Raw genomic sequence first — 11,928 nt, 5'->3', positions numbered from 1 at the left:
TGGGAATAGTAATTTTTACCCACCTGCTATCCAACACTTTCCCTACTGTTACACTCGCTAGAGTGGGAATAGTAATTTTTACCCACCCGCTATCCAACACTTTCCCTACTGTTCCACTCGCTGGAGTGGGAATAGTAATTGTTATCCACACCCGCTATCCAACACTTTCCCTACTGTACCACTCGCTGGAGTGGGAATTGTAATTTTATCCCCTACGCTATGCAACATTTTCAGTATTGTTATATTTAACTAATAATATATAATTGATTTTTATATTTATATTATAGGTTTATTTATATATATATATATATATGTATATATATATATATATATATATACGTAATTATATTTTAAATGTTGTTTTTAATATTGTATCATTGGAAATATTGGTTATTTTTTAATATTATTAAGTTTATATACATAAAAAAATTATATACTTTTTTTTACATTACATTTATTATTTATTATTTGTAATTTTTTTTTAATTATTTTTGAGTATTTTTTACTTAATTATATTTATTATTCCATTAATTGTATATTACTTTTCAGACATTTTTGAAAAGCTGATATTTTAGCAAACAATATTATTAACAACGATATTTAGGATTCAATATTTTTGTACGTTCCTGTTTGTAGATAGGAAGTCAATATTATGTCACTCGATATTTTAACCTTGATATTGTGGCAGGTCAATATTCTTCTCCTCGATATTTTATGAGTGATCCATCAATAATATCTTCTGGAGAACAGAAAACTCAAATTTTGCAATGGTCTACTTCACTAGGGGCTCCAACCTCACTCCCCACAACCTGTTTATGTACCAGACTGTATACAAACATGCGAATAACTGCACATTTTACCTTGTCTCTTTTACTAACCTCTCGATTGCAATGGAAACGGCAAGAAACTCTAAACAATGTATATGAATTGAAGACTCCATCTTGGACTATCTTTCTCCAATCGAGAAGGTGCCACACCTTACCTCCATATCCAGATCCTGGCATCTGACTCTAATATTAGATCTGGGTAAATAGGAAAGATGGCTTGCCTGTTCCAGACAGCTATATGAGTATTTCAATTCCTTATCTTTAGTTTGCTGTAGCACCCTGTAGTAAAGAGGTCTTGAAAAGATCGCCTGAGTAGGAGATGAGAGAAGGCCCACCATCCTTCCTATGTGCCATAAGGAAATCAGTAGCTACGCCAGCGTCATCCCCAATGCCTTTCTGATCATAGAAGGAACCCCAGAAAATAAATTCTCCTTGATGATATTAAGTCTACCTTTTCTATAGATTTAATAACTTCTAGTCTCTGGATTAAATCTACTGCCTCCTGAACCTGTCTCAGTTAAAGAGTTCTTTTTTGACCCAGGAATATCAAATCGTCCAGCTAAATCACTGTGCTCATTCTTTGGACCCTAAGAGCCCATGACACAGGCGTTAACAGTATGGTGTAACAACAAGGAGGAGAGGATAGGCCAAGAGGTAGGAACCTGAACCTGTACATCTGAACTTGCCATTGGAACTAGAGTACCGTATGAGATTGTGACATATCGGAACCAATAAATAGGCATCATTAAGATTTAAACGCAACATCCTATCTGCAGGAAGTAGGATATCCCATAAGCTGATTACTGTCTCCATGTTAAATTGGCTGTAGAGCACAAACTGATTGAGATCCTTCAGGTTTATTACTGGGCTGAAATTTTCTGACAAATTCTTTAGGATCATGCAACATGGTTATTTTGCTCCTTTTGAAAGCAAATCCTGTATCTCTACTGGGATCAACTCTGCCTTCTCCCAAGAGAACGGCACTGAAGCAGGAAGTCTGCATTGAGCTGGTAAGGCATGAAAATCTACCTGGAACCCCTGTAGTGTTTGAAGAATCTAAGGGTCATTTGAAACTAACTCGCATTCCAGCATTCATATGAAGGCTTCGTATTGGACTTCTTCGAGATGGGACATTTATTTGCACATCATTGCTGAGGAAAATTAATATAAGTACTTTCCCTGTGTCCTGATCTAAAAGTGAATTTTGTAGGATTATCTGATGGAGTTAAACCATTCAAAGGGTGCATACCTCCCTCGACTAGAGTTTCGAAGATGAATGTGCCTTTCCTTGCGAGAGTGCAGTGCTCTTTGGAAAATGAAGGAATGCTCCATGCGGTGTCTTCATCTTTTATTGTGTGATCCAGCATTATATGGTGCATTGATCAGTTAAAATCACCACACACCAGTATGCAATCGTTTTTTCACAATACAAGGCCCTCAATGCAGACTTTTTAATGGCATTGTCAATGGCTCTGCCAGCCTTTTTGCCATGAGCTGATCTTTAAATAACAGTATGTCAGGTTTAACCTGAACCCATCTGCCAGGTGGAAAATAACATTCAGTATGTTATGTGTCCACACCTGGCTTTTTAGGCCAACAGCTTGTATCTTCTTGTTTGTTATGGTATTAGTCACTTCACCATTAGCAGCCAGTGAAGTTCTCACCCAGATAGTCAAGCCTCCTGTGGGTCTGCCCTTTTATTCTTGGTTGGCATGTAAATAGTATGTTAAGTATCCGTCACGGTCAATGATATCTACAGCCCACGTTTCTTGCAAGCAGCATATTGTTGATTTATAAAAGTCAACCAATCCTTATCATCCATTTTTTACTTTAGGCCTTCTATGTTCCAACTCAGTATTTTTAGATGTGCTGATAATCTAATTATTGAGTTAGAGGTTCTGGGTTTTTCCTATAGGCGGTTACATGTTTGATCTTCTAGTGAGGGTCTTTTCATTGGCAGATGATTATAAGTCTGGTTTGAAAGAACTGTTTGCTATTGCGTTTTTCCAATTATAGTAACTGGTTGATTTTGTGGTAAACTATTTGAAATACAGAACTTTATTTCCATCATGGTAGCTCACCGTGGATGAAGTTGAGAAGCGCCAACTCCAGCCTTCAGAGTGGATGTAGGCTTCATTTGGGCTTTTGCTGATTTTCTGGTGTATTTAAGCTTGGCTGCTCTAAAAAGATGAGAGGGTCGGATCCAATTCCTGGTGACTCTATATGAACGCCCCATGTTTTGAACTGATTTGCATGAGTTAACATTTCATTTGTTACTATTATACTGGACCATAGTGTGTGTGTGGATTATTTCCCCCCATTTTGGGTGGATTGATTCAAGCTTACAACTACCAGACCATTTGACCTTATGTTTTGTAGATCTGGCAATGTATTTATAAGTCACAAACTGTTGCCTCTATTGAGAATATCTTGATTCCCACACGATGCATCTCGTGGGTACATATGATTGCCTACTGCTCTTTAATAGTATTTATGCTACTTTGCTTACTTCTTGTACTGTATTTATTTGCATTTTACCCGAACTCATTTCTTTTGTTGGTTCTCCCCAGGTATCCAATGTGGATGGTTTAACCCTATGAGGCACAGAATTTACTATTTTTAAACTGAGCGGAGCAAGGTCGTCAGAGGCCGAGCCAGTAGTAACCAGAGTAATTAGAGCACATGGAGCCAAAACATGGAATTTACCATGTAAGGCTTTTGAAATGCTTAGATTTATTTGTTCTGAACTTGCTTCATGTTGTATGCAAAGTTCTCCGTTACATGCAGTCTTATTTGAAGGTTGCTGGTATGAATCAATGGACAGCAGAAGTTGTTATTATCTATTGCACCATGTTAGAGTTGGGTTTGACTTATTTGGTTTATATGACTCATTTGATTCAATTTATTTTAATCAGTTTTGATTGGTTGGTTTGGTTGATTTGAATCAGTTTTATGATATTCGCCCACAATACAAGGTGGCGGCATTATGACCTCGGTCAGGACCTATTAACCTTTTGCATTCACAAATTGTGAACTCCTATTCCGATACACATTATTCGTTTACACACTCCACTGGGGTAACTATACACAACAGGTGCTGCCACAGCCTTTTCTCTAGTGTATTTGGATAAGACACTGATTCTACTTACTCGGTGGACTTGGAAGAATAGCTGTCCTATTGCACCATTTGTCTTGTTTCCTTTGCAACTTCTTCAACCACAGCCATCTTTTGGGCGATGGTCACTATTGACGTTTTAAATTGCTTGATAAGTTCATGTTGGGCATCAAGTTTTGAGGACTGTGTCGTAATTGCATCTGCGATTATGTCCAAGATTTTGCACACTGCCTTCATGATACTCAGTAGCGGTTGGTCCAGTGAATACTTATTTGTTGTTCGATCCACGCAGAGGTCAGGTGTCTAATATCCTTCATGCAGTTGATGTTCTTTATCAAGTATATCAAAATCAAAAGTTATGCAATCCATTTATGAATCTACCCCGCTACTACCTGATCTGTCCTGAGCCGGAACCTCTGAGTTTGATCAAAGAAATGAGTCCAGGCACTGGGAGGCAGATTTACAATAACTGGTGCAACCCTGCATATCAGCAGGGATGCGCCAGTTATTGTGAGTCACCGCTCTGCCACCATGGATGAGCCGCATTTACAATGTGGCGCACCATGGGGCAAAAATGGACAGATGCCTGATGCATCTGCTGCAGTAAAGGCGGCACATTGCTGGAGTTGCGTTGCAAGCCCGACGCAGCTCCAGAAAGGCTGGGGGGTGCCCTATCCTTAAAATGCTGTGTCAATCCATACGCCTGCTTCAAGCAGGAGCAGGGTTTTGACGCAGCATGGCCTTAAAAGTGCCTGAGTGAAATCTTGTAGTGAAATCTTGTAGATTTCACTCAGGCACTTTTAGGAGGCGTTCCTGCGCCAGAACGCCCCCTCTGCGCCGGAATGCCTACATGTGGCGCAGGGCTTTACAACATGATGATGATCTCCCAGATGCGTCACATTGTAAATACCCCACAGCATGGCGCTGGCATTGCGCCGCCTCTGCAGTGGCGCAACAACAGCGTAAAAGAGGCGCAAGGGGCTTGTAAATCTGCCCCTGGATGTCTAGATTGGAGGGTTCATTTTGGCTGTAAATGTTGTACGGAGTCGTTTTTTTGCGTTGGAGACGCTTTTGTGTGCCAATTTTATGCAGCTTGGTATTATTTATGTGACACCCAAATCAGAATAGTTCAAGTTCAAGTTCAAGAATTTGTATAGCGCACTACTCACCCAGAGGGTCTCAAGGCGCTTGAGGGAAGGGGGTGCTTTACTTATCGAATATCCATGTTTTTAGTTGCTTTCTGAAGGAGAAGTGGTTCTGTGTAAGGTGGAGGTGGGTGGGGAGAGAATTCCAGGTTTTGGCCGCTAAGTAGGAGAAGGATCTTCCCCCCATGGTAGATCTATGGATGCGCGGAATTGCGGCGAGGGCTTGATTGGACGATCGTAGTTGGCGGGGGCGTGTAGAAGGACATTCGTGTGTTGAGGCATGCTGGCCCTAGGTCGTAGAGGGCTTTGTGTGCGTGGGTGAGGAGATGGAACGTTATTCTCTTGTTGACGGGGAGCCAATGGAGGTCTTTCAGGTGACCGGATTTGTGAGCTTGTCGAGGGATGTCCAATATGAGTCTGGCTGAGGCGTTTTGGATGCGTTGGAGTTTATTCTGCAGTTTGGCTGTGGTTCCGGCATAAAGGGTGTTTCCGTAGTCTAGTCGGCTTGTGACCAGTGCGTGAGTGACCGTCTTTCTTGTTTCGGTGGTGAACCATCGGAAGATTTTTTTGAGCATGCGTAGGATGTTGAAGCAAGATGATGAGACTGCGTTGGCTTGTTTGGTCATCGAGAGGGAGGAGTCCAGGATGAAGCCCAGGTTACGTGCGTGATCCTTAGGTATGGGTGGCCACCATGAGTCGTCCCAGGCAGAGGGGGATGACCCTAAGATGAGGACTTCCGTTTTGTCCGAGTTTAGTTTTAAACGGCTGTTCTTCATCCACTCGGCTACTTCTTTCATTCCTTCGTGTAAGTTGGTTTTGGCGGTGTTAGGGTCTTTGGTGAGGGAGAGGATCAGCTGGGTGTCGTCTGCGTAGGAGATGATGTTGAGGTTGTGTGGGCGCGCGATGGATGCGAGGGGGCTCATGTATACGTTGAAGAGGGTGGGGCTGAGTGATGATCCTTGTAGTACGCCGCAGATAACTTCGGTGGGCTCTGATCTAAAAGGGGGAGGCGGACTCTTTGCGTTCTTCCGGCGAGAAACGAGATGATCCAGTCCAATGCTTTTCCTTATATTCCGACGTTGCTGAGGCGTTGTATGAGGGTGCTATGACAGACTGTGTCGAAGGCTGCAGAGAGATCAAGTAGGATGAGGGTAGCTGTTTCCCCGTTGTCCAGTAGGGTTCGAATGTCATCTGTCGCTGCGATGAGGGCGGTTTCGGTGTTGTGTTTGGCTCGGAAGCCGGACTGTGAGGGGTCGAGGGAATTGTTGGATTCAAGGAAGGCGGCGAGCTGACTATTGACTGCTTTCTCAATGACTTTGGCAGGAAATGGGAGGAGCGAGATGGGGCGGTAGTTCTTAAGTTCAGTGGGGTCTGCTGTGGGTTTCTTCAGAAGGGCGCTGAGTTCGGCATGTTTCCAGCTTTCCGGGAAGGTAGCGGAGTTGAAGGAACAGTTGATGACATCGCGGAGATGGGGTGCGTTGATGGAGTCTGCTTTGTTGAAAATGTGGTGGGGACATGGGTCCGTTGGCGATCCTGAGTGGATGGAGTTCATCAGGCGGATGGTGTCATCGGTGGTGATTGGGTTCCAGGTGCAAAGGTTGTTGGAGTGCGGTTTTGGTTCGGAGGTGGGTGGAGTGGACTGGTCTTCAGACTGGTTTTCAAAGCTGTTGTGTATTTCGGTGATTTTGTTGTGGAAGAATGAGGATAGAGAGTCGCAGAGGTCTTGGGAGGGGGTGATGTCGTTGGTGTCGGCGGTGGGGTTGGTAAATTCCTTGACGATGTTGAATAGTTCCTTGCTGTTTTGGGCGTTGTTGTCGAGTCGATCCTTGAATGCTGATTTCTTGGTGGATCGGATCAGCTGGTGGTGTTTGTGGGTGGCGTTCTTGAAGGTGGCCAGGTTGTCAGTGGTTGGGTTTTTTCTCCAGGCTTTTTCAAGAGTACGACAGAACTTCTTGGATTTCTTAAGGTCATCGTTGAACCAGGGGGCTTTTTTGCTACCTTGCTTGATTAGATGGTTTTTCAAGGGTGCTAGTTCGTCGGCGCTGTGGGTGATCCATTGTGTGAGGTTGGTGGCTGCTTGGTTTGGGTCTGACGATTTGGTAGGGGGGTTTTGGTGAAGCGATGTGAAGAGCTGGTCGGTGGTGATTTTGTTCCAATTTCTCCGAGGGATAGGTTGTGGGGGGTTGAGGTCGTGGTCTTTTTGTAGTTAAAGTGAACGCAGCTGTGGTCCGTCCAATGGAGAGCTGTGGTGTGATCGAAGGAGATGTGCTTGCTGGAAGTGAAGATAGGGTCGAGCGTGTGTCCTGACAAGTGAGTGGGGGTGTCAACAAGTTGTTTGAGTCCGAGATTGGCCAGGTTGTCCAGAAGGGTGGTGGTGTTGCTGTCGTTTTTCTTTTCCAGGTGGAAGTTGAGGTCTCCCAGTAGAATGTAGTCCTCGGAGGGGAGGACGTGTGGGCTGATGAAGTCAGTGATGTCTTCGCTGAATTGTGTGCGGGGTCCTGGAGGTCTGTAGATGAGGGTGCCTCTGAGTGTGGTTTTGGGGTCGGTGTGGATCTGGAAGTGAAGGTGTTCGGCGGTAGTGAGGTTATCGTCGGAACTGGTCGTGATGCGGATGGTGTTCTTATGGACGATGGCGATGCCTCCTCCAGTTTGGTTGGTGCGATCTTTTCGGATGATCTTGTAGGCGTCCGGGATGGCTATGGCGATGTCGGGCGCTGATGAGGCGTTCATCCATGTTTCTGTAAGGAAGGCGACGTCCGGCGATGTAGTGTCGAGTAGGTTCCAGAGTTCAATGGAGTGTCTGTGGACCGAGCGGGTGTTGAGCAAGATGCACTTTAGGTGGTTAGTGTCGGAGTTCTGTTTGGAGTTTGTGGATTTGGTGTGGGTCCTGATGCAGTCGAACTTGCAGGAGTGGCAGGTGAAGGGTCCATGGGTGTGTCCTGGGGCAGCTTGGTAGCATTGTGGTGTGCGACCGGGGTTAAGGGCTGAGAGGGTTGCGGTGTCGTACGTGAAGCCTGGTGGAGAGGATGTTGCGGGGGCCAGGGGGTATGGCGCTGGGCGCGGTCCAGGCACGGACGGGCATAGACGGGCTTACCTTTGGTGCACCTTCGGCGCGCATGGGGCGCTTCCGCTGCGCGTGAACGCTGCACGCAAAGGCATCTGTCATAAGTGGATGGTGGAGGCGGGAGGGGCGAGGAAGGAGCAGCTGGGAGGCGGGAGCGGTGTGGAGAGACGGGCTAGGAGGCATACAACAAATGGCAGCAAAAACAAAAGCGAAAGGCACTATTTATTTATATTAAGCAATGCGTGCAATAGAGCGCTACAATACTATGCTGGCACAGATAATTTCAGAAGCAATGCACAAATTAGATCCTGGCAGCAGTGAGCAACAGAGCGCTAAGATACAGGACAGGCACCAATGATTCAGAAAGCAATGCGAGCGATGTACTCTGATACCCAAAGACGAGGGAGTGTGGGGAGCGACCGTGTCTGAACGAGTCAGGACGGTCACAGCGCTTCAGCAGGCAGGACGCTGACTATCAGTGGGAGGGAGGAGCAGCTGGGAGGCGGGAGCGGGGTGGAGAGACGGGCTAGGAGGCACACAACAAATGGCAGCAAAAACAAAAGCGAAAGGCACTATTTATTTATATTAAGCAATGCGTGCAATAGAGCGCTACAATACTATGCTGGCACAGATAATTTCAGAAGCAATGCACAAATTAGATCCTGGCAGCAGTGAGCAACAGAGCGCTAAGATACCAGACAGGCGCCAATGGTTCAGAAAGCAATGCGAGCGATGTACTACGATACCCAAAGACGAGGGAGCGTGGGGAGTGACCGTGTCTGAACGAGTCAGGACGGTCACCAGAATACGGACCTGCAGAGTTTAGTTTGTAAGAAGATAGTAAAGCAGGTGGCTCTGCAGTTTCTATATTGACTCTAGGAGCCTCCCAAGATCGTGCTCTATTCCAATCAAAACCAGATTTAATTTGAGGTGAAGTTTCTAGTGGCATTTATAGTGTCATTTCTGGTACAATGGTGTCTGTTGCTTTTACTAATGCTTTTTTGAGACACGCATAAATACGGGCGTGACTTTGCCCAAGGTGGAGATCGGCGTTTTTGACGTATATGGCTTGCTGACACGGTATACGGGACATTGGGCCTGACAATCGGAATTGATATAATAATCATCTTTTGGTATTTGGAGCACACAGATTGTTGATTTGACGAAGTTACATATAATTAAAGACGGAATTTGAAGTCAAAACGTTATTAATAAGAAATATTTTGCATCATATTTCCATAATATTGATTCGCTTCAAAAGAACGATGAATGCCCTGAAGAAGTTCTGATTTGCAGAACGAAATGCGTTGGCTGTGGCTTAAAAATTCAAAGAAAAATAAAAGCATCTGAGAAAGAACCACAACCATTTCTTCAATTTGGACTTAATATGAAATTACCTGACTATATATGTTTGGAAAGTGGTGCAGCACCAATTTAAGAGATATTTACGATTAACTCTGTTGACAAGAGTGGTGTCCTTGGACAGAGGGCACTGTTGGAGCTTTGGAATTTATATAACATATTGGTTTATTTTTCTGGGGTTAGTGCTGACTTCATGTAAATTGGTCCACTGTCCAGTGCATGTGTGTGCTTTTTTGAGACACCTTTACATCTGGTGATGATGTAATTTGCAAAATTCCACGGAAACTTTCTGCTCCTTGTAAATTTGATGTATTAGGTAGTTAGAGTGACCTCTTGGGTGTGTGTACTTGATAGCCTTGATGTATGAAGTTGGTGTATTAACATGATTATTGCTATATTAATTTGTTATGGCGTTCATTTGACCAGTACTCCTAGAGGTGAATAATGATTGAATCAGGGGTGCTGCTTTGGGTGGCGGTCTATAAGGACCTTTTTAGGTGCCAATCTTTTTGTTGTATGTTGGTTCCAATGGCTCTGTTTGGGAGCACTTCTTCCCATCCATGAGGTGGTCAATAGGGAGATCAGCGTTACCTTTGGCCGTGTTGCACTTGGTCATGTCCAATGGCATAGTCATAACTCTTGTTTCCCAAACGCTTAGAGTTGTGTGCATTAGCATGTCCAGTGGCGTAGTCATAACCAGCTCTTGTTTCCTCATACATGGGATGTATGCATTTATAGTTCTGAGATCTCAGAAGATGTGGCCACAGTGGACCAAACTTCTAGTGGATTAAAATCCTCCAGGCTTTCTGCGCAGTTGTTTATCAGATATGATTGATCTGCCCTTGCTTGTTTTGCTATTAATTTCCCTCTTGATTTGCTCATTGTGCATACACAAAGGATCACTTAAATGATTTGTAATAATTTTACAAAAATAGAGAATAAAATATACAATAAAATTGGCAAACTACAGTAATTGGCTGTCACCTCTATATTTTGAGTTTACATCAATGGTACTGGCACTCATGGTTTTCCTGTCTGATCAACTGATCATTTCTGGTGGTGCCTGACGATGCCAGGTGGTAGGTATTATCCAAAGTAGGGGACTGATGCAATCCCCAGCTCTCAGAGCAGCCGCTTACTCAGTTTACTCATGTGACTCAGCACCAAGCTACCCCTCTTGAGGTCAACAGATCGACAGCAGGTCATCGAGTATCATTACTCATGGGCACGTATGCCTGCGTCTCTGCATGTCTGCTGCATTTCCACTGTGCTTCTACGGTTATACCCCCTTCCTCCTGGTTCCTAGCTGTGCTACCTTGTCCAAGATAACCTGAGTCTAACGGCGTACTGTGGGCAGACACAGACACAAGGGTATGGTACTGAGCCCTTATAAATTGTAATCCTGTTAAACACTGTTGGCCACTATAAAGAACCAACTGTTTGAACCACTGGAGGCAGAACGAGGCGGAAATAGGGTCCTTGAAGGCAGACACGGTGTTCAAGCCGCACCATCCTGGCCTCTTCTGCTACCCTATAGTATATATAGCTCCTACGAAGTTGCAACCTTTGCCCCTCTCAACAGCTCCCTGCTTCAACATTTTGACACAATGAACCATGCCCATTGCTAAGCTCCTCACCTCGCTTCATCATGCTGCACCAACCACGGTGCTGCTACCCGGCTGTAAGTGATAGCGTGAATACAAGAAGCCGAGGAGGGTAAGTGGACAGACGGGAGCCGGAACAGGTAGCAATGTCAAGGCAAGGGACCACCAGGTATGGCACCCGGTCTATGTCCTCGGTTCGCAGTGAGAGAGCATCAGTGAGTGTTTGAGGGAGCGGCCGGAGTTACACCACTGCTCATGTCTGCGCTGGGTCAAGCATCCAAAGCAAAGTGAATTTAGTGCCTTGTAAAAGGGGCGGATACCAGAGCTGGAGGACACAATTAGGGAACACTGGATCGTGGTGACACGTTTTAGTAGAATTAAAAGTCCAGTCAGCACGGGCAGAGAATGAAGAGGGACACTTCCGCAAAAACAACTTGCCTTTTGTAGGTTTCCCTCAGGGCGCTGAGGAGCAAACCCTGAGCACTTCCCAGCAAAGTGACTGGAGATCATGATACTGAAGCGAGACTTCTCTCCCAGCTTTGTCTTTGAAAGGATACACCGCTCACTTGATCCTGACCCCCTTCTAACACCCCGGCCAGTGTTCCAGCATGTTATGTTATGTTATGTTAAAATTCTTGTAAAGCGCACTTACACCCAACGGTTTCATGGCGCTGTGAGCAAGAGAGGACGGACAGTCAGAAGACGAGGCAACAGAGAGAAGGAGTTTTTAGTCGTAAGCTTTACAGAACAAGAAAGTTTTCAGGAGGGACCTAAAATGGGCATAAGAAGTGGTGTGTCTGAGCTCCAGAGG

At 44.9% G+C, this 11,928-nt stretch overlaps 1 protein-coding gene across 1 annotated transcript in view; it reads left to right on the top strand.

Moving 5' to 3' along the window:
- The first annotated feature begins 1,732 nt into the window (after nt 1-1,732).
- The window catches only part of LOC144822753 (eosinophil peroxidase-like), a 65,423-nt gene continuing 55,227 nt past the window's right edge, over nt 1,733-11,928 (top strand). The window contains exon 1 of the mRNA XM_078680612.1: nt 1,733-1,837. Coding sequence (XP_078536738.1) covers nt 1,733-1,837 — 105 coding nt within the window. The remainder of the gene's footprint in view (nt 1,838-11,928) is intronic.

The sequence above is a fragment of the Lissotriton helveticus genome, chromosome 3_1 (genome assembly GCF_964261635.1).
Source record: "Lissotriton helveticus chromosome 3_1, aLisHel1.1, whole genome shotgun sequence".
Classification (NCBI taxonomy): domain Eukaryota; kingdom Metazoa; phylum Chordata; class Amphibia; order Caudata; family Salamandridae; genus Lissotriton; species Lissotriton helveticus.
The sequence above is the reverse complement of the archived record's forward strand: the minus strand, read 5'-3'. Positions and strand labels throughout refer to the sequence as shown.